At 32.8% G+C, this 27,559-nt stretch overlaps 1 protein-coding gene across 2 annotated transcripts in view; it reads left to right on the top strand.

The window, feature by feature from the left end:
* LOC145278077 (DNA repair protein XRCC1-like) overlaps positions 1-27,559 on the top strand; it is a 128,962-nt gene that overhangs the window by 70,035 nt on the left and 31,368 nt on the right. For both annotated transcript variants that reach the window (XM_080130332.1, XM_080130333.1), the window contains exons 9-11: positions 2,194-2,353; positions 3,012-3,125; positions 9,784-9,932. In XM_080130332.1, the coding sequence (XP_079986458.1) occupies positions 2,194-2,353; positions 3,012-3,125; positions 9,784-9,932 (423 nt within the window). The remainder of the gene's footprint in view (positions 1-2,193; positions 2,354-3,011; positions 3,126-9,783; positions 9,933-27,559) is intronic.

Genomic DNA, 27,559 nt, shown 5'->3' with positions numbered 1-27,559 from the left:
ACTTTTAAAATCAAAGATATATTTAGATAATGAATTCCTATGTCAGTGATGTGAACTATTTAGTTAAAAGAATACAAACTTGTGCTAGATTATTTTCGTTTCTTCATGACAGACATTTACTTTTAATATTACTAGCAGCATTTCTTATTTTCACCTCCAAAGAAAAACAGCAACATTTTAAAACACATGTGAACAACGTGACCTCCAAATCCAAATTTTATGGTTCTTAAAATAAAATTTTGTGGTGTCCAAATCAAAACTGACTATACTTAAAATTATTTCTAATCAGTAATATATATATATATATATATAACACATGGACAATGCTGAGTGAAATTTCTGAGTATTGTATAAAGTTTGAAGGCGTACAAATCCACAGTAATGAAACTATTTTATTTTTTTTATAGCAAATAGGTTTTAATGAAGTGGAATTGCTTGCTTGTTTGTTTCAAGTTGAAAGAAGTTTTATTCTAGAAATACCCTATTCTATACTAGTTGATCTACCAAGACTTGAGGGTCCAGTCCACCCTACTATTTTATATATTGTTTGTGATGAAAGTTGAACCACATATCTATTATGAAATCTATCATTATGAAATTTATAAAAAAATTTTGGTTCTTGTCCAGAATTCAACTTGATAAAAAAAAAAATACAGAAAATATTTGTACATACCAGTCACAGAATGAAAATCTCATATTCCAAAAATTATGTAAATTCATTAAGTATTTATTATTATTATTATTATTATTATATATAGAAAATTCATTTATTTACAATTTTTAGTGATCAATAATAAACCATAGCCATTACAAGGTTGATATTGATCTCGGTAGTTCAAATTGAGTTGTCTCTCTTTATTAAAAGTGGCAGAGCAAAACACACCATTGTCCCTTTTTAATAAAATTTGATTTTCTTAGTAAAAGAAAAAGAACTACATTTTACATAATTTTTGGAATATGATATTTTTGTTGAATTCTGGACAAAAACCAACTGAGAGAATTTTTTTTTTCTGTTTTGTTTTTAATCATGCTGTATTTTTCACCGTTCTCTGGATTTCTTGTATTCTGTATTTTCTGGGATCTCAAATGTGGCTACATCCTTTTGTATATTTGGTTAAATCATGGCAGTTGGTTAATTTTGTAGCAAATTAGGTATTGACAAAAATCCTAAAAAAGAATTTGATCCAAGCCTCATATTAATGATTCGTGGAGAATTTTGTAAATGAAAGTTTGAGGTGCCAAGATGTTGACTGATGCAATTTGCTTGGCCACAATTATACTGAAACAGCCAGATCTTCAACTCCAGATGACTATATAAACCGGTTGAATTGTGTCAATAGTAGAGGGAGAAATCTATTACTAATAAAAAGGGCTGCATGCAAGACAAGTGAGAAATAAAAACTGCAGTATCAAAAAAATATTTTAAAAAAGCTGTGTATATCAAGTGTCTATATCTTGTTAGAATATTGTCCCAGACATTTTTGCATGTTGTTGTTTTTGTTTTTTTTTTTTTTTTTTTTTTTTTTTTTTTCCAATTTCATACCAGAACTGTAGTAGATATACGGGGCTCTACAGACAAATTTATCTTTAGTTGACCTTCGACAACTAAATATTCTCATTTACTAGCCAAATAGAAAAGTTACTAGCCAAACTCACATGAGTTTCTTTATATATATAAAAAAAAAAAACTTTCTCATCAATTTCTGTAGTTTTTTATGTACAATATTTTCTTTCCATCACTGGTATATCCATCATACAGATTTTTTTTATTTTTGTTTTTTCATAGGGTGGGGTGGGTCCTGGATAAGCACCAAAAATTATTCACTACATTTAAGTTTATTAATAACTGCATAATAATTGCAAGGAAACATAAGTGTGACAGGTGAATAGAAATCTTAAAGTTGATAGAATTTCCTTTTTAAATTTTTAAATTTATTGATTTTCTTGTTTTTCAACCAAGTCTATTTATTTCATCCAATTTTTTGTCTATTTCATCGAATATTTTGTCTTTATTTCATCCAATGTTTTGTCTTTATTTCATCGAATGTTTTGTCTTTATTTCATCGAATGTTTTGTCTTTATTTCATCGAATGTTTTGTCTTTATTTCATCGAATATTTTGTCTTTATTTCATCGAATATTTTGTCTTTATTTCATCCAATTTTTTGTCTTTATTTCATCCAATCTTTTGTAGAATCATCCAAAGCGAACAAGCCATTTCATAAAATTCTAGACGGTGTAGTTTTTGTCCTCAGTGGGTTCCAAAATCCATTTCGGGCGGATATAAGAGACAAAGCCATCGAGATGGGGGCCAAATACAGACCAGATTGGATGGATGGATGCACCCACCTTGTGTAAGTCTCCACCCTCGTTTTTCTTTTTTACTTAGATAAAAATGGTTTGTGTAAATTTATAATGTAGGGGTTGGTAACCTTTTGAAGCAGGAGTGCAAAAAAGTTATGTTGATTATAAGAAGGCCAAACATTTGGTTACATTATCATGGAGGACAACACTGTTTTTAAATATCTAAATACATTTTTTGTGCACTTAAAGAAAACAAGTGTTAAATATAATGATTATATCTGAACAATATCACTTATTTTAATACAGAAATATATAAAAAAAAAAAAAAGAAAAATTACAAATATATTTTACAAAAAACATCTTAATTTTACTGCAGAAATAAAACAGATTTTAAATGGTCCAATATTAAAGCTTCACTGTAGTTTTTTAGATATTAACATTTATTAAGGAAAAACCTTAAGTGTGACAAACTTACTGACAAAAATAGGCTTGGATGTGATGGACATATTAAAAAAAAGAAAGCAAATGTAACATGTAGTAACAAATAGAAAAGATTGGATGCGACTATGTGACAAAAAGAAATGATTGGGTGTGACAAAAAAAGTATTAGATGTGACTATGTGACAAAAAAAGCTTTTTCTCCTTTTTTGGAAAGTAACCGTTCTTTTAGGCTCTAAATCTGTGACATCTTTTTCTTTGTTTTTCCAGCTGTGCCTTTGCAAACACACCGAAATACGCCCAAGTGAAGGGAAAAGGCCGAATCGTTACAAAACACTGGATTCTTGATTGTTACAAACAGAAAACAATGTTATATTGGAAGAAGTAAGTCTTTGTTATTCCACCTGATGGAATTCAACCACCCATACATACAAACTCATGCACTTAATGATTGAAAAGTTTGAGTCGGCCAAAAGATATTAGTTTTTTTTTTTTTCTTCATTAAACAAAATGTGATAGCAATGTGCCCCCTCTCTTGACAATAATTGTCACATCCTAATGCTGTGTGCTGTACATTTTTTCTCCATTGTCTTGCTGTATCATCATCTCTCACAGATTGGCAGCTGCTGAGAGAAAGCACTTGTTCACAAATACAACAGATAAACAAAGAGAATTTGCTAGAGAAAACACAGACTCCGATACGTTCTGTAGGTATCAGTTGTGCTGTGTGTGTGATACCATTGTCCCTCTAAATGTTAACATTCACATCTTAGTCATCTAGCATTCACATCTTAGTCATCTGTTAAGGCCATGTGCATCAGTTGGTTGATCAATTCATCTTTGCATCTGCTCCAAGCTACAACCTGCCTTCAACTGTCCCAAACTGATAACCACTCCTAAAACTGTCCATAAATTAACTCTAAATACATAGACCTCTATTGTCCGATCCTTTTTTCCTGAATCACTGCCACAGCTTGATTAACAATACTATTTTTGATGGCCTTTGTGTACTACTCCCACCCCCACTCCCACTGCCTTTCTGCTAAAACTTTTCTTTTTTTTTTCACTTCCTCACACTTTTTTTGTTGGGGGTGGGGGGTCGATAGCATCACAAAATAACTTCATGCAATCTCTTGCAGTTAAAACCTGAATTAAATTTTAATGAAGATATTGGAAGATAATTAGACCACAATACTGCAGGGCTACTTCCCAGCTGACTATATCATGGTTGTTTTCAAGTCTAATTCGAATAAGTTCCTATTGAGATAAATAAACAAACCAGCACTATCCAAGTTCCACCATTACTGATCATTACGGTGTTGTCTCACCAGCCAATTGACACTTATTAACCGATATCCTCAACTGGCTTTTGGGCCTTGATAAGCGATGATGCCCCTTGCAAAAGAAAAGAAAAGATATTTAAAATATTAGACGGTGTTAGGTTATAAAAAGATCAAATGATGATGCTCAAGAAATATAAAATTATTTATGCTTATATGTTTGTTTGGGGGTAAACTCAAAAACTGATTCATTGGACATTATGAAATAGCTGTTAAGTGTATATGTGTCTAATGTGGGATATATTTAATTTTACACAAAGAGAGAAGCCCTTTGTGAAAATTTAGCCACAGTCGCATCAATTAATAATTCTCAAATTTCAGTTTCTTTGAAGTATTTTAAAGGATTTTTAGGGGGCATAATATAGACAGAATCCCACATTTGAAAATTCAAATATTTAAGATCTGCATTAAATTTGATCCATAGTCATTAGATATCAATTTAGCAAAATTCTCTGAATTTTCACTTCTTGAAATCCCTTAAGCTTGAGCTTTTAGACATTTTTTAGAATCACAATCAAGTAAAGGATTTTGATCTAAATTAAAACAAGAATTCTAGACATAAGGTTTACTATAATTATATCTTTTTCTTTTACTCACGTTCATGCCAAACAAGGTATAACACCACATGGATGTAAGAGGCTACTATTTGGGATCATGCCTAGGAAAGATTAACAAGATATTGGTTTACATTACATTTAAATTTCTGCATACCAGTGCAGTCAGGGAAGCAGGTAACAGGAAGGGAATTCCAAAGTCTAGTTGTTTGAGAAAAGAAACTATTAGAGTAGAAAGCTTTCTGACATTTAGGGACATCAACAATCTTGATTTTAATCTTTATAAGGGTATATAAAAATTATGCAAAACTTGACCAAGTAGTTTTATTTTTATAAAAAAAAAAATGATTTTTAAGCAATTTATGGGAATTAGTAGGAATTACAACATAAATTTAGTAAATATGAATTATTGAGCATTTTTTACTATAGACAATGAGACGAAAAAGTCGTCCAAAAATGTATATAACAAATAAATGTCACAGTAACATTATTAGGTTGGTTTCTGTCAATTATTTGTTTAATTTTTAATTTTTTTATTTTCAAGCGATTATCCAAACTCCAAAGATGTGACACTCTCATGTCAGCCATTTTTATTTTTTATTTATTTTTTTGTATTACACTCAACACTACTTGTTTTTAAAACTAAAACACTTTAAAATAAGCTAAAACACGAAAACCTTATCCAACTAAGGTTGCCTTTGATAACCTTTGTTATATACTTGTTTTTGGATCACTTTTTTGTTTTATTGTCTATCGTAAAAAAAAAAGGCTGACTTATAGTTATCTCCCTTTGTTTCTTGAATTTTTCTTTTTCAAAATGTTGTACTAGACAGCCCCTCCTTGGATTTTTTTTTTTATACATGGGAGTCACCACTTATCAAGGCCCAAAAGCCACTCAGGGATAAGGGTTATTGCGTGTACAGTAGTCAATGGGATAATATCGTAGTAATCGTTAGTAATGGAGACTTGATAAAGTGTCTTACTTAAGGGGGTGGTTTATCAGGAATTTGTTTATGTTGGACTTGAAGACATCCAAGTTGTAGTCAGGTGGGAAACAGGCAAACAGAAGAGAGTTCCACAGGCGTGCACTTCTAAGAAAGAAGCTTTGTTCGTGGAATCTACGTTTTGAGTTAGGCACAGATAAAGAATGGGGAAAATTACTGACAGTGGTTTCAGCTAGACGGGTGTTTTTCACAAAAGATTGGCGAGGGGGGGGGCAGAGATTGGAGCACTTGCCATAGAAATAACGATAAAACAAAGACAGACTCTCAACGTCTCTCCTGTGGGAGAGAGGTTGCAGGAAAGAGAAAAGGGCATCCCCCACTAAGCCACGAAGTCTATTTTGTACTCTGTCAAGACAGGATAGGCTGTTTTTTAGCAGCTCTTGTCCAGATGTGGCAACAATACTCCATCCTTGGACATACTTGGCTTTTATATAGATAGAGAATTGCATCAGCAGTGAGATATCTTCTGGAGCGGTAAAAGGATCCTACCATTTTTCCAGTGATCTTGCCAACAGACTTGATGTATGTGTTGCATTTCGGGTCAGGAGTAAAGGTCAATTCTAGAAGCTTATCAAAACATGGAACCTCTCCTAGACAAAAGCCATCCATTTCAATTGATGCCAGATGGAGATCAGAGCATTGATGATGTAAAGGTAGGAGCTTGGTTTTAGATGCATTAAAAGTAACCAGCCACCTCTTCCCTTACTGTACCGCGTGCTCAAGATCAGAGGAGAGAGAATCAGAGAGAACTTTGTCATTTACAGCCTTAAATGTGTTGCCATAGATGGTCGTGTCATCAGCATAGATGTCAACGAATGATTTAAGTATGTGTTTTGGGAGATCATTGATGTAGATCAGGAAGAGAGTTGGGCCCAGGATGGACTCCTAAGGGACTCCAGCATTAATACTGTGGACCTCTGATTTCTGCCCATCAACCACTACTCTTATGAGCCTATCAGAGAGAAATGATTTAATGATTGAGAAAACATTTCCAGTTATACCGTAGCTGGAAATCTTGTGAATTAGGCGTTTATGTCCTACCTTATCGAAGGCTTTTGATGTGTTGAGCAATTGCCCTAGAAAGGAAGCCTTTGTCGAGAGATTCGCTAATCCTATGAGTTATAATCGTTAGCACATCTGCTGTAGATCTGGCAGAACGGAAACCATATTACATGTCATTAAGAAGGTTATTTCTGCTGAGGTGGTTGGCTACTACTTTATTTAATATGGATTCCAGCAACTTACTCATGACACACAGGAGACTTATTTGTCTGTACTGAGAGGGAAATTACTTATCACCTGAATTCTTAAATACAGGGCATACTGATGAGGTTTTCCAGGGTGTTGGGAAGCACTTCTTAAGGCAACGCTTAAACAGTTTTGTAAGTATGGGGGCAAGTTCTGGTTGAAGCTTTTTCAACACTATAATTGGAATACCGTCAGGGCCAGTTGCTTTACTGGAATCAAGGTTCTTGATTAGCTTGGCGACCTCATGCACAGATATTTGTATGTTGCATAGCGTGTTGTCTGTTGTAGGAGGAAATACGGGGAGTTGATGGCCTTGGTCACATAAGGTAGAATTAGCTGCAAAGTTCTTGGCAAATAATTTGACCTTATCTGATGCTTACAAGATGATCTCAGGTCCATTGATGATGGTTGGGATAGAACGCACGCTTCTGTTTAGGATCCTGTTTGCTATTTGCCAAAACTGGTGGGAACCAAAAAACTACTTGATCAAATTTACATGATTTTTGGAATATAATATTTTTGTTTCTTTGTGGGTATGTAAACATATACATTTTGTTATTTTTATTTTTTACTAGACCACCCGTAACCCGTTGGGTCAGTACGTTATATTAGCTATGGAATTCATGTATGAGCGTGACACTTGTGGCATAAAGAAAATAGTTTTTTTTTACATAACAGAAGCATTTCTATGAAAGTATATTAAAATGAAAAAAGAATATAGATAGATTTCTATGAGTCGTTCTGTTTATTATAATTGTTATTTTTTTTTAAATTACAGTCACTGAATTATAAGTGGTTGGTCATACTTATGCACTGAACAGGTATCATAATCCTTATTATAGTTAAATTCAAATTTTGATATATCATCTTTTAAATGAAATTGTTAGTTGAAAGTACAGAATAATAAAAAAAACACTCTCCACATGTTAATAATGGCTTTTTAAATAGAAAATGAAAATAAAATGTAACTTTTTTCATTTAATTTAAGCAAACATTCAGTACCCATTGTGTAAAGGAAAACACTATTTAATGTAATAGAAATGTGTGCATTTACCGATTCAGCTTTCCGTTTGGAAATGTAAGCAGACGACTTTAAAAAACATGGGAAGAAGAAAAAGAAATATTTTTGTAATAACGCCCTCTAGTAAAAAGGTCTGCATTAGTTAAGGGGGATAACTCTATCCAGTTTTACATCGGTTACCTTTTTCTCTCTCTCACACATACACGTAACTATTTCTCGCGTACGTAACGAAAACAGAGGGAGTAGGAGTGTTGAAATCTATGAGAGTGAAAGTGAGAGGTGTTTTCTTTGAAACTGCGACAGACTTCACGAAGTTGAATGTTTTTAGCCGTAAAAAAAAAAAAAAAAAACTACGGTTGATTTTATAAAATTATTTATTTATAATGACATGAATTAAAGATTTCTCGCGTACGTAACGAAAACAGAGGGAGTAGGAGTGTTGAAAAAAAACAAAAAACTATTTGATCAAATTAAATGAAATTGTTTGTATTAAAAGCGATATAAAAATTCCGGAATTGGAATAACGGATTGAAGACGTTGCTATTTACGCATGCGCAACCGGATGTTGAAAACCGGAAATCTGATTGCAAACATACAAGACCCATAGACTTTTAGTATTATATAGATTATAAATGGAATTACAGATAAGACCACAACATTTTAACCCATATCATTTTTGGTAGTAAACACCCACATAATAATTAAGAGCAGTTTAAGAATGATAAAATTTAATTCAACATTACTTACAAAGTACTTATTTGAATAAATAAGCAGAATGTAGTAAACTTGTACAAAATATAATAATTTTACTTAAATTTGTACAAAATATAATAATTTTACTTAAATTTGTACAAAGTCTTTACTTTACTTTACTTAAATTTGTACAAAGTCTTTACTTTACTTTACTTAATATTAAGATATTACAGCTTTGCTTAAATTTGTACAAAGCCTAATAACTTTACTTAATATTAAGATATTACAGCTTTACTTAAATTTTTACAAAGCCTAATAACTTTACTTAATATTAAGATATTACAGCTTTTCTTAAATTTGTACAGAGCCTAATAACTTTACTTAATATTAAGATATTACAGCTTTGCTTAAATTTATACAAAAAGTTATAACTTAAATTTGTACAAAACATAACTTTACTTAAGTTTATGAGAAATATAAAAGCTTTACTTTATGAGAAATATAAAAGCTTTACTTAAGTTTATGCTAAATGTAATAGATTTACTTAAGTTTATGTAAAAAATATAGTAACTTCACTTGACTTTATATTAATTTGTTCAATAAACAAATAAAAGCACAAGTGAATATTGTGTAAAAATATCGATTCTTGATTGGATGAGTAGAGAAGAAATCCTTCTAGGCTGAGGCAATTAAAATTTTTCTCTATCTATACTGCCATTTTTTTTGCAGAGCTAAATTTTTCTCATATTAAAAGATATGTTTAGTTCTGGTGATCTAACAAAATTGAATCTGAATAATATAGAGGATGTGTGCAGAACAGGAGGCTTTGTTGGTATGGTCACATTGATAGAATCAATGATAGTTTTTAGGTTAGTAGATGTAGAAGAATTGAGATAGCAAATATGATGTAGAAAATACTAAAAGTTGGAATGGGAATGCCAAAAAAACTGGGGAGATGTGATGCTAATGGATCTGAGAGAAAGGGGGATAAAAGAACCTGGTCAGAGATAAGTTTGCACGTCAATTTCTAAAAATTGTCCAACTCCTATCAGTACGTAAAACAGACTCCTGAGGTTGGTCAGAGAATGCAGTGACCTAGACCTGGCAAAAAATAAATAAATAACGACTATAATGAAGATATTTCTGTGTTTGATGTTTCGCTTTTTGTCTGTTGTTTGATAGGTATCGATTGATCGATAATGAATTGTCCAAAGAAGGTTCTGCGGATGAAGACAAACCCAAGAAATCTTCCCCTGATTCATCGCAAAAAACAGAATCAACAGAGAAGAAACAATTCGACCCAGATCCAGAATTTGTGCCATCAAAACAAGGTAAGATAAACAATCCAATCTTTACAAATTGTTCCCGTTTCTTTATTTTACCAAACTTTGAAAGTCAGACCCAAATAGCATTTAAGCTGACAAATCAAATAGCCAATTTTCAATTGTTATTGTTGTGGTATGTTATTATTGGTGTTTGGGATGATTAATCAGGAATCTAAGAAAAAATTTAACTATTAGGGGTATCGAAATCGGAAAATATTTTTCCTGTTTTCCAGTGCCAAAAGATAATTCTTGTAATTGTTTCATTTTTTTTACCTTTAAAACTTAATTTTCCATTATTGCACTAATGATGAAATAATATATTGTTTATTCAGGATGGAACGATAAATTTGTTGCACTAAAGAAAACAACACTACAGCTTTATTTTAAAACTTTTATTGAAAAAATCAATTCAGGTAACTTGATTATGTAGTAGAGCTGATATCTATTCAATGTAGCCACCTTCAGCCTCAATTACCGCCTCAATACAAGTTTGGAACTGGGAGCATGCCTTCTCCACAAGCACCGTCGGGAGCTCGGCAAATAGCGGCGATCAGGCTGACTTTGGTGTTGTGGAAGGTCATGTTGGTGATGTTCTCTATGTATGATCAAATGAAGTAGTCCAGCAAGTTCAGGTTGGGGGAGGAGGGGAGCAAGTGAGAGAAGGGTACAAAATCCTAGCATTCCTTCTAAAGCCAAGCCTGAGTCTTTTTGGATTTGTGAGCTGGTGCCGAGTCTTTTTGCCACACCCAGGGTCTGCCAGCGGCCACCTGATTGCACCAGGGGATCACCACACTCTTCAGCACATCCAGGTAGTGTTGACTTTCAAGATGTAAGGTGGCATGATGTGGCCCTCACTTAAAACCACACCAAAAACCATAACCTTAGCCGGAAACTTTGTTGAGCTGTGCCCTCAAGCGTTTAACCGTCTGGATTTGCATTTTGAGGGTGTTGGCAATGGTCCTGTTGTCATAAGTTGGTATGGTAGAGAGCATGAGTTGGATAGCAGTGCATCTCCGATCTCGTTCATTGAACATTGTGTCATTTTTAGACATAATAGAAGGCTCCTATTGCTCTTAGGATTTGTACACAACTAGTCAACTAGTAGATCGTTTGCAACAAAAAAAGGAAACCGGTTTTCATCAAATGGAAATGGAATCATGTCTTTTCTATGGTGACAATTTTATTGAGCCACCATGTTTATTTTGGATATACCTGTAATACTAAATCTATAGATTCCAACTACCCACAAGTGTATTTTTATGTTACCACAAGCGTATATACATATTACATAGGTATTTACGATAAACACCCCACCCCAACTCTGAGAAAATAACTCTATCGCAAAATATTTACTGATTTTAAAAGAATCGGAATTGGTAATTGTATCGGAATCAGAAAAAACGATTGGAATCAACCCATCAATAGTTATTATCAATATAACATACTTGGTTACAATTTATTTATTTACAAGCAACCGTCTGGTAAAATGCGCTTAAATATGATATTTTGTTTAATGCAGATTTCATATTTATATTTTACTAGTGGGGGGGGGTACTTAGCATTGGTCAAGTGTTTGGAGGTTTTAAAAAAAACGGAAAAAGAAAAAAAAAGTTTTAGTAGGAAAGTTGGATTGAACCCCAAAGCCTTGACGCGAAGGTGGAAACGAAAGGGAAAAAAAAAACAGTCACCTAACCATCTCGGCCACAAGGGGAGAGGAATTGATAAGCGTGTTAAGTTAAGGGTTATAAACTGAAATATACAGGTGCGAGGAAGTGGCATGAAGTTTGACCTAGTTTTGCGCTGCAAGCCAGTTACTGTTTTCCCCCACTTTTCACTTTTCGAAGACGCGGCAAGCTGGTAAAAGTCGGGCAAATTAAATAGAAAGGCAACCCTCATTGTTAAGTCGTAGATATTATCATTTAGACGTGATATAAAAAGTTTTAAGAATGAACGAGCCGGCCACGCAGGCCTCAGAAAAAAGCCTTTAGGAGACATACACAAAAAGCAAACATACATACATACACCCATTTTCGCTTTTATAAATATAGATTATATTGAACCCAATATATAATAATTATTTAAAAAGGTTTTAAAAAAAATGACTCCTGTGCCACCACCGAGAATCGAAACCAAAACATTTAACTTACGATTAACTTTTTTATTTGACGTTAATTCTTGAACTATGAAGACATGTTTGCTGCAAGGCTGAAAATTAAAACATGAATCAATAGCTATTACGTTATGCATGCATATTCGTAATGCCGTCATTTCACCTTCACTTGGCAAATTTCATTTTTTTTAATTTTCACACTTTTGCACCGATTTTCCTCAGCTAAAACCCAAATATAAAGGTTTGCATGGGTTCAAATGCCCTATATATTAAGTTTCATGTCTGTAGACCAAAACCTGACAGAGGAGTTTGGTAGGCAAAATATTTTAAACAAATATATATACACATGCATAAATATATATAGAAAGAGGTTTGTGTTTACTATAACCTTTTTATGCAATTATATAATGCAAGTATAAATAATGTAAAATATCTGCATGAATATAATTACATTTAATAATCAACTAAAGATGATCATCCCATAAGAAAACTAAAAAAAGTAATAGGAAATTAATTAAAATAAATGTTTAAAATAATATGCAAATTAGCTGGATCCTTTGCAGATAAATGCAATTCCATGACACATATATAACAAAGTTGTATTTTCTTTTTAGATAAAAAGGAGAAAAAGGGTTTTTTATATGAATATCAGTACACAAAAAAAAATATAGGAGTATAGATTTTTATTTCTTGATTTCTTTTACTGGAAATCGCTCCAGACAAGGCATGAAGCCACTTGATATAATGAGCTAAACAAACAAAAAAAAGTTTTAAAAAAAAAAAAAAACTAAACAATAATAAGTATTAGATGCATTCAGATCCAGATCTAGAAAGCAGCAATTCTTCCCTCTGGCCTAATAATGTATAATATGAAAATTTAAATAATCATCTAAAAATACAATATAACAGCAATATAACTCCTTTACAATAGAAGAATACAATAATTTTTGTCTACTTATAGTTTAAAAATGTACAAATAAAAATGATTTTAATGCATCTCGGATAATGTCACATAGGTCATTTAAAAAAAGTATTTCTTATCTGTGTCATCTGTCCCTTTCTCCACAAGTTAATGTGCCTACTTCATTTACTCACATAAATTTAATATACGAAAGTATAGATTTATGCGTGAACTTTAAGTATTTACTTCAAAAGTGCTCAATACGTAGGTAGAGCTAGTTAGTAATTTATAAAATATATATGGCGATTAAGCTACACTGAATATTCTGCGTTTCATCCACTATAGGATTCGTCAGGCTTACGAATCCTATAGTGGATGAAATGCAGAATATTCAGTGTAGCTTAATCGCCATATATATTTTATAAATTACTATATATATATATATATATATATATATATATATATATACTGGCAAAAACCAAAGACAACAAGAAGAAATAACTTCATATTTGTATTTTTTCGGATATTACAATTATTTCGACATAAACCAGAAAATTTAAAATTTTGTATTATTTAAAAATTTTCGTAGTTACATCTCTTCAGATATGTTTGAAAAAAAATACAAAGTTTGTACATATCTTGACACATTTTCATTTCGTTAAAATTACATCGGACAGTGATTACTACCCCCTCGTGTTTTTAACATGTCCACCATCTGAGTGTGTGTGTGTATATATATATATATATATATATATATATATATATAAATGAAAATTTGCATGGAACGTTTGTTAATAGTTTGAAAGTTATCGCAGAACCAGGGAGATTCATTAGCTGAGATAATTAGCACGTCAGAGTAAATTATTTTGACAAGGCATGAAGCCAATTGATGAAAGGAGCTTAAAAAAGGGAACAAAAGCACTTTAAGGTAAAAAAAAAAATCAGCCAATGACAAATGTTATATGGATAGATTCTGACTCAGAAAACAGCAATTCTTTCCCCTCTGTAAGAAAAATCGCTCATGGAATATGAGAACTAAAGGATAAAAATAAGGGATGCAAGAATTACAAAATTATTTTAATGACACAAAATGATATGACATCATGATGTGTTATTTTATGAAGATGTGCTTTCATGATTATTCATATGCTGTAATTATATTTTAACAGGTGTAACAAAACTTTCGGATTAGCCGTTACTTAAATTTGTTTAGTTTGATTTGCCTGTGTTTTTTTTTTTTTATATATGGCATATAAAACCCTTTCAGGTTATTTAATGCCAAAACGAATACCTACAATAGAAAATTCAGTGGATGCAACTAATTGAATAAAAGGTGTGTGAATGGGGAGGGTGGTGCAAGTTCATATCTTTCCCAACCATTTCTTTCTCTCTCTATTTTTTTCATTTTTATTTTATACTTTTATATATATCAGCTTTCAAAGTATTTATCTCTCTCTCTTTCATTTTTATTTTATACTTTTATATATATCAGCTTTCAAAGTATTTATCTCTCTCTCTTTCATTTTTATTTTATACTTTTATATATATCAGCTTTCAAAGTATTTATCTCTCTCTCTTTCATTTTTATTTTATACTCATGCTCACTCCTAACAAGACATATTGGATGCAAGGGGCTGCTATTTGGGACCATGCATGCCTATGAAAGATTAGCAAGATGTTGGTTTACATTACATTTAAACTTCTGCATATCAGTACAGTCAGGGAAGCAGGTAGCAGGAAGGGAATTGCAATTGTTCATGTGAAGAAACCATTAGAGTAGAAAGCTTTCTGGCATTTAGGGACCTCAATAGTAAAGTCATTTTATTGCTAAGCAGGTTTGAGTGGGAGTAGTCTTCTAGCTCAATAGAAGGAATCCACCTTCTCTGCAACAGCCTTTACAATATCATCAATGTATTTGTTCCAGTTCATATTTCTCTGTGAATGTTAGGCCAAGGAGTTTGAAGGAAGAATTCTCTGGTAGGGTGTTATTTGTCATGGATATTGGTGGTTGGAGAGGCATTTTGTAATTGTTAAAGGAGAGCAACTTAGTAATATTAAAGGCTACCATCCATTTACAGACCCATTCAACTGAAGTATATATATATGCTCATGATTGTGTAGCAATACCTAAATGTTCATGTAAAAATAAATAAAAAGTATAGTATAATATATATATATATATATATATATATATATATATATATATATATATATTTAGTGGAGATGGTAATTCATAAAAACTGAAGAAAGTGCTCAATACTGTTGTAGAGCAAATATGCGTTTTATTTTTTATTACCGTATGTTTCTGTTAAGTTACATCATTGTTTTGGCTACTCGGCCGTTTTGTTAAAAGTTTGAGGATGCTACAGACGGCCAAAAAAACGGCCAAGTAGCCGAAACAATGATGTAACTTAACAGAAAGATACGGTAATAAAAAAATAAAACGCATATATATATATATATATATATATATATATAAGTGAATGTGTCTGTCTGTGTACATTTCCCTACGCAATAACTCTGTCAATTTTAAGTCAACAGACTCGAAATTTGATATACAGGGTACTGAGATTTGGGAAAATCTTTGTAATCCGTTTTCAGTCAGAAATTTGCCTGTTAAGGGGTCAAAGTTCAACGATTTGATCTTTGAGAACTCTACCAAACTCTTTCGCCAATTTTGGGTCTAAACACTTGAAATTTTAGATATAGGTTTCTTGGACATGGATCTAACTTAGTAACTTGACTTGAGCCCAAAACAATAAATGTTAAGGGTCATAATAGGGGTCAAATTTAAAAAAAAAAAATTGACCATTGCGGTCTCTACCAAATTACTCGGACAATTTCTAGTCTAAACATTTGAAATTTTGCATAAAGCGTATTCAGAGATAGAGCAAGCTTTTTAATCGGTTTGGGTCGAAAATCTTTAGTTACCAATATATAAATGTATGTATATATGTTTGCATGTCTGCCTAAAACTTTCGACAGATGCGACGGATTTTACCAAGATCAGTATTATTTTGAAGTTTGACCTTTCAAACGACAAATATGAAAAATTGGCTAAAAACATTAATATCTTCACCTTCAACTGGGGACTTTTCTACAGGAGGGGGTCGCTTTTTTTCACTGATATTTTCGAAAGTCATCCCCTCTTTGTTCGATTATATAGCCTTAATTAAAACCTATGTCACTTCCGGTTTGACAGTAGCCGTAACAGCAAAGACGTCATGTTTTTCCCCCCGTTCTTTTCCTCCTTTGCAGTACGTTTTGAAGTTCAATCCTTCAGATGACAAATACCGAAAAATTGGCTAAAAACATTAATTTCTTCACCCTCAACTGGGCACTTTTTTACAGGGAGGAGTTGCATTTTCGCCGATATTTTCGAAAGTCACTCTTTTCAATTGGCTAGCCTTAATTTAAACCTACGTCACTTCTGGTTTGGTGGTGGTCGTAACAGCAAAGACGTCACTTTTTTTTCCCCCGTTCTTTTCCTCCTTCACGGTACGGGTTCAAGCCTGCCTTCCTACTACCACTTTTTTTTTTTTTTTTTTCCTCAACACACACCAAACACCTGCACAACGCTGGGCACCCATGCTAGTATATATATATATATATATATATATATATATATACACACACACACACACACACACACACACCAAGTTAAAAATATATTTTTATTAATATAAACAAATTTACATGGTTGTGACACTGGACATGCTAATGCTTTGGACAAATGGTCAGTTAAAACCAAAAGTTCTCCTCAGGCGACTTAATAAATGGTTGCTTTCCACAGAAGAAACCAGTCCTCAAATGAAAAAGAAGTCGCCTGACAAGAATTTCTAGTTTTAACGGACCATTTTCCGAAACATAAATATATCCAGTATCGTGACCATCTAAATTTGTTTATATATATATATATACACCATACTTTTTATTTATTTTTACATGAACATTTAGGTATTTCTACACAATCATGAGTATGTTTCAGTCAACTGGTTATAGATAACTAGAGATTTCATCAGGTGATGTTGCATTTCCAAAAATTCATATATGTAATGTGAGTGCTACATTTTAACACAGATGTATATAAAAATCTCACAAAAAAAAATTTGACATAAGTTTTTTGTTTGTTTGTTGAAAGAAAAGGCATTTATTGCTGGTTGTTTCAACACAAAGTCTCTGATATTTCCGGTTAATCATCCTAACACTATTTTTTCTAATGGAAAAAAAAATTTTTTAGACAAATTTTGTAATTATAAATTAATTTATGAAAAGGAATGCCAGTTATAGTTATTGGGTACCAGAGGATTACAATGACCATGGAAGTTGTCCAAAATGGTGTTTTTATAAGTTTTTTAAGATAAACATCTGAAGAGTATGTGACGAAATATGCAGCAATAACATAATTTTGAAGACTTGTTAGTTGTAATATGAAACAATATTGGAATGGACCCCTTTTGAAAATTAATGAATGACTAAGGAAACTTTATATTTGGAACTTGGAGAATTATCATATTACATTTTATATATATATATATATAATATAAAGCTGAATGTCTGTGTGTGTGTGTGTGTCTGGTCACGAATAGGCTCCTATATGGTTGACTATTTTAAAAAACTGATTACATATAATGATAGAAGATGTATCGAGACACAGGAATGGGTATGTTTGATCTGGCAGAACGGTGGTTCATTAAAATTCTGGGGTCTCCGTGCGCAACTGGTCCACAAAGTATGGAAATAAAAAATTTAAAAATTAAAAAAAAAAAAAAACGTTTACTAGTGTTTTTGATATAGTTGTACATAAGAATATTTTGATATTTATGTTTCAACTTAAATAGGGATATTATAATAAAATTGTGGGGTCTGCGTTCACGCCTGGCCTCCATAGAATGGAAATATGTCACAAAGTTTAACAAGGTTTTTTAATATAGATCCACAGAATATTGTGATAAGTGTTTCAGTGTGAACATGTATGGTATAATAAAATTATGGGGTTTATCTATTTTATTTTTACTTTCATCATATTTTGCTTTGGTTTTGATACCCCCAAATTCGAAGCTATTTCTTTACAACCCTTCCTTTTCATAACCTATCATACTTTCATAAATCGGTCCATTTTCTGTAGACTGTTTTTTGAACCCAGTCAACGACGGGTGCTTTTGCTAGTATATATATATATATATATATATATATATATATATATATATATATATATATATATATATATATATATATATATATATATATATATATATATATGTGTGTGTGTGTGTGTGTGGCCTGGAATTTTTTTTTTAAATAATGGTCTTTATTTTTCTTATAGTAACAGCTAAAAACAAATTTTTCAGACTTAATAGATAAGAAAAAAGCAAAACAAATAGATAACTTTTTTATTTCATTTTATCTTTTTGAATGTATCGAATTTTGAAGTAATTTTCTTTTTAATAAACGAAAGATAATTATTTTACACTTGAATAGTTATATTATTTATAAAATAAAAAAACTTTTGACCTCCTTACTTGGGCAATTTTTTTCTTGCTTAAAAATTTAAATGCCTACCAAAAAATAATATAATCTGTGTTTTTTTTCTCATTTAAAAATGAAAATACCTACCAAAAAATAATATACACATTAAAATGTAAAATAATCCCTTATTTGTTTATTAAAAAGTTTTGTAAACAAAAACAAAGAAGCTAAATTAAAAAAAAATGAATCTAAAACAGTTTGTTATTTAGGTTTGTTTACTTATACTGTGTGTGAAGGTCAAGGTCATCTGGTGTGGACCAAAATCTGTTCCTCTTGTTTCACTCAGCTGTTGGAGTCCTTAAACCCTAATTGATCCAAACTGTCTGTTTTCTTTTCTTTCATAAAAGCTAAAAAAGAAAAACGTCTATATATATATATATATATATATATATATATAATTTTTAAAATATAATATATATATATATATTACTTTTTTCCTTTTTTGGCTTGGGAGAGGTGCTAGTCTAGCGGCACTGATGAGTTGTGATACAACGAAACAGGACTGATTGCCGATGACTACAACTATATTTTAAGCCCCCCACCCTCTTTGGGTAGAGCACTGTTGCAAATAATCTCACCCACTACTTAATTGGCTGAAAAATACAAAGCTTGCTGTTTGTTTGCTTACAAACAGGCGGTTTGAGCACTGTAAAAGTGGTGGACGGATGTTTGTTTAAATAGACATTCGGACAGGTTATTTGTTGGCATCGCTTCTGTGGTCGAGTGGGAGAACTGCCGACCGTCAACACGACGGTTCTAGGTTCAATACTCGGCTTGGGAGAGATGCTAGTCTAGCGGCACTGATGAGTTGTGATACAACAAAACAGGACTGTATGTCAATGACAACAAATATATTATTTTTATATATATATATATATATATATATATATATATATATATATACACACATTAAGCTACTTTAAAAGCAAGTACAAATCAAAGTATAACACTATTTCCATGCACTGGGCAGCATCAAATCACCTTGCTAACGGGCTAAGGGTTAGGTGTGATAGTGGGATTTTTGACACAGCGTTTAAGAGATCCCAGATTTCTAGGAAATATAGAATGTCAGGGCTCTACATTGTGAGTGAAACAGTCGTATTTGCGAGTAATTTTTCAAAGTGGCGACTAGAAATAATGAAATGCTTATCTTTTGGTGATTGTATTGCTTTCACCGACAATATTCCAAAGCTCACTACTGAGTGAAAAATATCTTTTTAACTTTTTTTTTTTTTTTTATATAAAACAAACAAAATCAAATTATTTAAACAATAAAAGTTTAATAGAACAATATACTCTTTTTTTTAACAAAGGCTGTTTAAAAAACATCCATAAAAATTCAAATGTTTATACGTTCAAGTCTCAACATAAAATTTTGTGCATATTTAGAATTACACTTATTTAAAAAAAAAAAATACAGAAAAATCTTTATGATGTATGTACTCGTCACGAAACAAAGATGTCATATTCCAAAAATCATGTTGGTTTGACTAGTAACTTTTCTATTTGGCTAGTAAAGGAAAATATTTAGTTGTCAAAGGTTAACTAAAGATAAATTTGTCCGTAGAACACTAACTGTGTTTTTGCTGAGATATCGTGGAGGACAATTGATTTCTCAGCAACTGTAAATAAATCAAAGAATCACTTTGATAGTTCGACACATTGAATAAATATTTTTCAACATAAAAAATTAGACAAACTTTTTTTAAACATGGAAAGTTATTTTTTAACAAGTAGTTAACATGAAATTTTTTTTTCAATATTAATGTGGAGAGAAAAAAAATGCAAAAATATTCCAACTAATCTTAGGACTATGATGTCTATGATATATCCACGTTGGTGAAGTTTATAAATTGATTGCATCTAACATAACGAGCATTGACATTCATAATGATGATAATCGTTGGTTTTATATCTGTTTTAGATGCTGTCATGTGTTAAAGATTTTATGTTCTGTAACACTGTAGCTATATGTATGTATGTTCGTATGTATATACATATGTAAAATAAATATATTTGTGTGCATGTATGCATAGTTTATATGTTTGCTTGTTTGTGGTGGCAGATTTCTCGTATCAGAGAATTTCAATTTCCTCTTTTAGTGTTTGGCTCACAGATAGCTTCTCGGACCAACCTGAGCATATAATCTGTGTGGGCAGGCAACAAACACCTAACAGCCACCCATGGTTCTCCCCAGAATGTGCTGCTTCCATTGCGCACAGAAATCACTTTTTCCATAGCTACCAACATAATAGATGTACTCAGACTAAAGCTGCTCTCAGGACTGCCAGCAACCACTGCAAAAGAGTAGTAAAAAATGCAATGGCTTTTTAAACAAAGGAAGACGAAGGATGAATCTTCCAAAGCTCACTACTGAGTGAAAAATATCTTTTCAACGTTTTTTTAACAAAACAAAATTAAATTATTTAAACAATAAAAGTTTAATAGAACAATATACTTCTTTTTTTTTTTAAACAAAGGCTGTTTAAAAAAACATCTGAAGAAATTAGAATGTTTATACCTTCAAGTATCAAGATAAAATTTGTATATTTAGAACACTTATAAAAAAAATGCAGAAAAATCTTTAAGATGTACATAATCATCATGGAATGAAAATGTCATATTCCAAAAATCATATGGGTTTGGCTAGTAACTTTACTATTTGGCTAGTAAACGAAAATATTTAGTTGTCAAAGGTCAACTAAAGATAAATTTGTCCATAGACATGTATAATATCTCATGAAAATGAATGTTCCTGCTTTGCACAGGTCCAGGTTACCCTTGAGCAAGGTGTAACATCTGTTCCTCTCCCTTTAATATTCTGGAAGGTTACCATCATGCAGGGTGTACATGTAGTTCCTCAGACTTGGTGAAGGTAATATATCTTGGGAAAAAGGTTTCTGTTGAAGTCGAATTGGATTGAGAGAGCCAGTATGCCCTGTAGAGAAATCTTCTAATGATGACGTTATAAACAAAGCACCCACTTCCAACTTGTCATGAACACAGAAGTAGTAAGACTCCTAAAACTGGCATGAGAATGTTCATGGTCTAAGCGGAGATAGCAAAATATAAATAAAAAAAATAGGCAGGAAGACTTGAATGTTCGTACAGAAAAGAATATGTAACTATAATAGGGTCATCAAGTTGCTAGACACTCTAAACTTCCGATAATCACCACGTTCATACACAAAAAACAAAAAAAAACATAAAAGACATACATAATATGTTACAAAATTACAATGCCTCATCGAATCTTGTCTAATTTTATGATCCAAGAACAGTATTCTACAGAGGTGAGGATTTTTTTTTTAACATCCTTGACACCATAGCTAAGATTGTGCCAATGTTGACAGATTATAAAAGGGTTGATATGCTATGGGAACAAATATTGGGATTTAAATGGTGGAAAGGAAAAAAAATAGAAAAGAAAAGGCAAAAAAATAAAGGGAAAGAAAAAAAAAAAGTTCTGTTAAGTGCCTCTGTGTGTGTGTGGGGGGGGGTAAAACAAAAAAAAAGGGATTAATAAAGAAACATTCTGTTTCTTCTCGAAGAAAACCTTTGAGTTATTTTGAGCAATACAAAGAAAATATTGATCTGATAATGAAGAGAGTCTTGTTGAATTCATTTTTTTTTTTTTTTTTTTTTTGAGGAATTGAAGAAATAAAGATTGGTTGACATTTTTGATAAAAAAAAAAAGTAAAGTTCTTTATCCAGACATGTTAAGCATTTTTCACTGAGGCTGGTTCTGTCAAGCAAATCCCTCCAAAGATGAAAGTAGGATCTTAACCGATATCAGAAGAATAATCGATAATTTGTTGTTATTTAGACATGGATTATATACAAAAACAAGAAACTGAGCAGATCGATCGGCGCTGTTGACATGGAGACTGAGTTTCTGAAATGTGTCAAGTGGTGAATTGCTGGTCTGAGCTGAGAGGGGAACCACCCACCCACAGCGATTATTGATAATTGAATTACTTTCCAAAAGACTCTTCCCCATGGTTGAAGTTTTGATAACAAATTAAAGATTATGTTTAATGCAAAATGAAGGAGAAACGGAATGGCCTGTTGTAAACCCGTTGACCATTTCAGTGTCGGAAAGGTGGATCCTCGCATATTAAAGCAAGTAAGCAAGGCAAGAAAATAAACTAATTTTGAGAATTATGAATTCAATCCCCAACTAATTCTCAATGTAAGTGAATGCATAAGTGAGTTTTAGTGACTCTCTCTTGGTTTCAAACCATTCAGAAACTACTCTTTGACTTAGGGTTAAAATCACCCAGGCATAACGCTGTCCAGACACGAATATTAAGAGCTTGAGTCAGAGACTGCAGATCCTGTGAAAACCATTTGAGACAACTGTTTTGTGGTTTCACAAGTAAAAACAGATGTCTCAATTGGATGGTGCTGATCATTTCATGGTTCGTTACGGAGCTGCAGAAGATAGAACTCTTCAAAAAAAAAAGGTATGACGCATATATTATTCTTCTTATATATGAACTGTAAACTATTCCCGTATGATAAGTCTGATACAACATGACTCTGTTTACAAGTCAACATCATTTCCTCCTGGCCAAACAACGTACATACGATTTATATGTTTATTATCTGTCCGTTAAAAGAACAATATCTCACATCCACTAGATAACACTTGACATGTTTTAATGTATCATCTCTTCCAGTATAATTCCGATATACAACATCACATGGAGGGACAGAGTGCTGCACACAGGTGTTGGGGAGGGCAGGCAGCTGCTGCATGGAGTCCATTATGATCCAATGCCAACTCAGGTGGCTGGTGCACATCATTCGAATGCCCAGCCACAAACTGCGTAAAATTCTCCATGCTCAATCACTCCAAGGTTTATGCAATTTCAAAGATAACATCAGGAGATTCCTGAAAAGGTGTCGAATAGACTCCTCTTCACTAGAGGAACTTGCTTCCTGGCAGGGTCTCTAGTGCTGCCTCTGTTCATAGGGAGTGGATTGTTTTGAGGAGCAGCGAAGCGTGCAAAGAGGTTTACTCGCCAGGTCATCCCGGCTCCACCCAGCACCTCCTTCACGTGCCCAATCTGTGACCGTATCAATTTTTACATGTGGTGGGTCCAGGATTGGGCTACTTAAACATCATTAGACTCACAAGACGATGGTCATTGTTGGATAACAATGGACAACTAAAAAGAGAAGGCGTGCTGAAATAGTAATAACAATTTTGTATGTTGTAAAAACATTGTTTATGATAACTATTAGAAATAAGAACGCATTGTTTCGTTCCACCTTTTTGATTTGTTAAAATAGGCTTTATTAAGCAGAATTCAACATTTTATGGATTGGAGCATAGAATATAATCTGAAGAGGGAGGTAGAAGTATGTAATAGGTTAGGCACATAAAGAGAGTAGTAGGAGGAGGAGGAAACGTAAAATGAGAAAAGAGGGTCAAGTAAGTAGTGGGAGGGGAGGAGCCAAATGTCTACCTTATATCTCTATCTTTTGCTCTCTCTCCTTAGGTACTCAACCTTCTACATACAACTTCTACTTCCTCTCTCCCCCCCTCTCTTACATCTGCTTCATTTCTTGGTTTATCTTCCATGCTTCGCTCTACAAAATGTTGAGTTCTGCTTAATAACGCTTATTTTAGCAAATGAATAGGGCAAAACAAATTAACTAAAATATCTTGCTTAAGATTTAATGATGTACAGGGTGTTCCAAAAGTCTTTGGCACATTTTGACATTGAATATCTCAAGAACTATTAGGGATAGAGATCTGAAAAATGAAAAAAATCAATAACCTTACAAAAAACTTAATGCATTTAGCTTTAAAATGGCACTACTTTCATCTAAATACCATTCATAGTTAAACAAATATGAGGACTTGAAATGTGCTCTAGATTTATCGAACACCCTGTATTTGTATCTTTATTCCTACTAATATGTTTCCATGCTTGTCTACTATTCCAATAACTAATTTTCCATTTGGTCTGAAATTTTCATTTCATATTTACTCTCTCATCTATATATTGTGTGTGTGTGTCCGTCTGTCTGTGTACATTTCCCTACACAATATCTCTGTCAATTTTCAGTCTACAGACTCGAAATTTGATATACAGGGTACTGAGATTTGGGAAAATCTTTGTAATCGGTTTTCGGCTAGAAATTTGACCTGTTAAGGGGTCAAAGTTCAATGATTTGACCTTTGAAAACTCTACCAAACTCCTCCGACAATTTTGGGTCTAAACACTTGAAATTTTAGATATAGGTTCCTTGGACATGGATCTAACTTAATAACTTGATTCGAGCCCAAAACAATAAATGTTAAGGGGTCATAATAGGGATTAAAGTTTAAAAAAATTGACTGCTTTCTTTTTTTTTTTTTTTTTTTTTTTTTTTTTTGCTCAACATAAACCTCCAAACACCTGGGCAACACCGGGCTCCTAGGCTAGTAGTTAATATTTGAATTTATTTTCAGCAGTAAATTATGTGCTGTTTTGTATTTTTGTAGATACGCAGTTTGGATTTGACTTTGAAAAAATGACCTTGTATCTTTTATATATGTATGACCTCCTGTTAAATACAATTTAATCTATTTTCAGACTATTTCACTAAGTAACATATATTCACTTACACAGTAACCTTTCAGCTTTTTACAATGTCCAAAGCTTAAATCCAGTTGAACATGACTCTTCATCGACCCAAATCATGCAAAACCTACAGGTCTTTTCATCATATGTTTTATAGTATAATTAATATCTGTTTATCCTAGTGCGCAGAATAGACAAAAAACATCCTGTATGGCTTTTTTGATTTGTGTCACTCCCTTCTTGTGGTAGAGAAAACATTTAGTTGGTTAATAATATGCAACCGTTGACTCTCTGGGGCTCATGGGTCAATAAAACAAACAAGACGACAAAGCAAAGCAAAAACAAATGAAACTAGAAATGAAATCTAATCTGGATGAACATTGTAAACTGATAATGGTCACGGTCATATGGACATTGTTGCCATGGTGATAGAGGAGAATGATTTGTTGCTGTAGATTCTCATAATTCATGGAACAAACGAGAAAATAAAGGAAAAAAATATTGCAGAAATGAACTGGGGGGGTGGGGTGACAAAACACATTGCGTCATATCTTTTATGAGTAATGTCTCCTGTAATGTTTTGTTGGGTAAAAATAATCATTTTGTGTAATAAAAGTTGACTAAGAGATTAAGGAATGCAAAACTACACGCATACACGCATCTATTATCATAAAGTCGTATTCCTGTTGGTTCGTTTGTTCACAATTTAATTAATATTTACAAAATGTACACTCATATCATTTCAATTTATTGGACTATTGTTTTCGTCTTGAGTGTGATTTTTACAACATTTCAGTTGATGTAACCTCCGACCTTCTTCAGGTGTATCGTCAAACTCGGAAATGCTTATCGAACTCGGGAATTTGGACCGAATTTCGACCAGAAAATCACACCCAAGATGAGAACAGTAGTCCGATGAATCCAAATAATACAAATAACCAATCTTCATCTAAAAAATTCAGAAACATCAAAATGTTTTACAAATTAATCTTCATACTGAAAACAGACTTACATACTTCTATTCTAACATGATTTCTATGCATATACTATTTATTCAGAAGAAATCTACATTCAGTGATTAACCTCATTTGCATATTTCATTAAAGAAAATATATTTTAATAATTAGCTCAATGTTATTAATTGCTTGTTGTAATAGAATCGTTTTAATTGTTCTATTTAGAAATATTATTTAAAGTTGATTTATTTTTATTTTATTTATTTCCAAGCTTATTTATTTAAGCTATGGGAGTTATTTCCCCTTCAAGCTATGAGAGATATTTCGTGTTTGATTTTCATAAACTAAGATGGATGTAGTTTATGCTTCTCTAATGCTAACATGTCACTTTTCGTGAGAAATTAGGATGTTCGGTATGTCTTAAATAGTATGTGACTAATCCCTCTGCCCGGCAATATGCTTTGACTGGGTAACGCCAGATATATATTCATATATATCTAGCATTACCCAGTCGAAACATATTACCGGGTGGAGAGATTAGTCACATACAGGGTGACCAAAAAAAATAATGGGCCCCAACTCTAATTAGGCCCTGTTTCTTAGTGTTTTGTCCGAATGAAATGAAACTTTGGTCATAACTAGCTTATTATATTCAAAACGTCACATCAAAACACTTGGGTCTTTGGCCTTTTTTTCTCCGTTGACTGTAAAATGCTCAGAAAAACAATTGAATGTCCTCTGTTTTTTTGGGGGGGTCACCCTGTACTAATTGGCCAATTTTCTCAAGATAAGTTGATCATGGTTTCCATTTCTCAGACCTTCACTATGCTGATGATATCGCCATTCTGGATGAAAGCTTTACTGACATACAATCAGTCATAAACAAGATGCAATCTTATGCATCAGTGATCGGCATGAAGATTAATGCCAATAAGACTAAGCTTCTGACTGCTGGTTTCCCTCCAACTGAAAGACAGCCAGTTTTCCTTGACACAGAAACCCTCGAAGAGGTCAATCGGTTTAAATATCCATCATCACCGCGACAGGCCAAGGCGAAGAAGATATCCACAACTGCATCAGTAATGCTCGTCTCGCCTTCTGTTGACTGCGATCACGACTATGGTTCCGGAAGGAGATAAAGCTCAACACAAAGATCAGGATCTACCAGGCCTCGGTCCGCACTATTCTGCTTTATGGCTGCAAAACCTGGTCTATGCATGTAAGTGACCATCGCAAGCTGGAGGTATTCGATTATCACTGCCTGTGTAACAATTTATCTCTATCAACATGGTCCGGGCACTCTGCAAGATATGCTCTCTTCAACAATCCCTCCTTGCCAGACACCTTTGCTGGTTCGGCCATACTCATTCATGAAGCCATTGACCCAGCACCACCATCAAACTGGAAGAAATGCTGCAGTGGCAAACTGAACACTTGGCTCAGGATAGTGAAATGATCCTTGGCCCCTGCCTCTACAGGCTCCACTCATTGAGCAACGAATGGCTTAATTTTGGAGCGGAAACAGCCTCTGAGTGGCGCGCCTAGTCAGCCGTTATAAA

The sequence above is a fragment of the Euprymna scolopes genome, chromosome 6 (assembly GCF_053919585.1).
Source record: "Euprymna scolopes isolate OS-2025 chromosome 6, ASM5391958v1, whole genome shotgun sequence".
NCBI classification, from domain to species: Eukaryota; Metazoa; Mollusca; class Cephalopoda; order Sepiida; family Sepiolidae; genus Euprymna; species Euprymna scolopes.
This window is presented reverse-complemented; position numbering and strand designations above follow the sequence as displayed.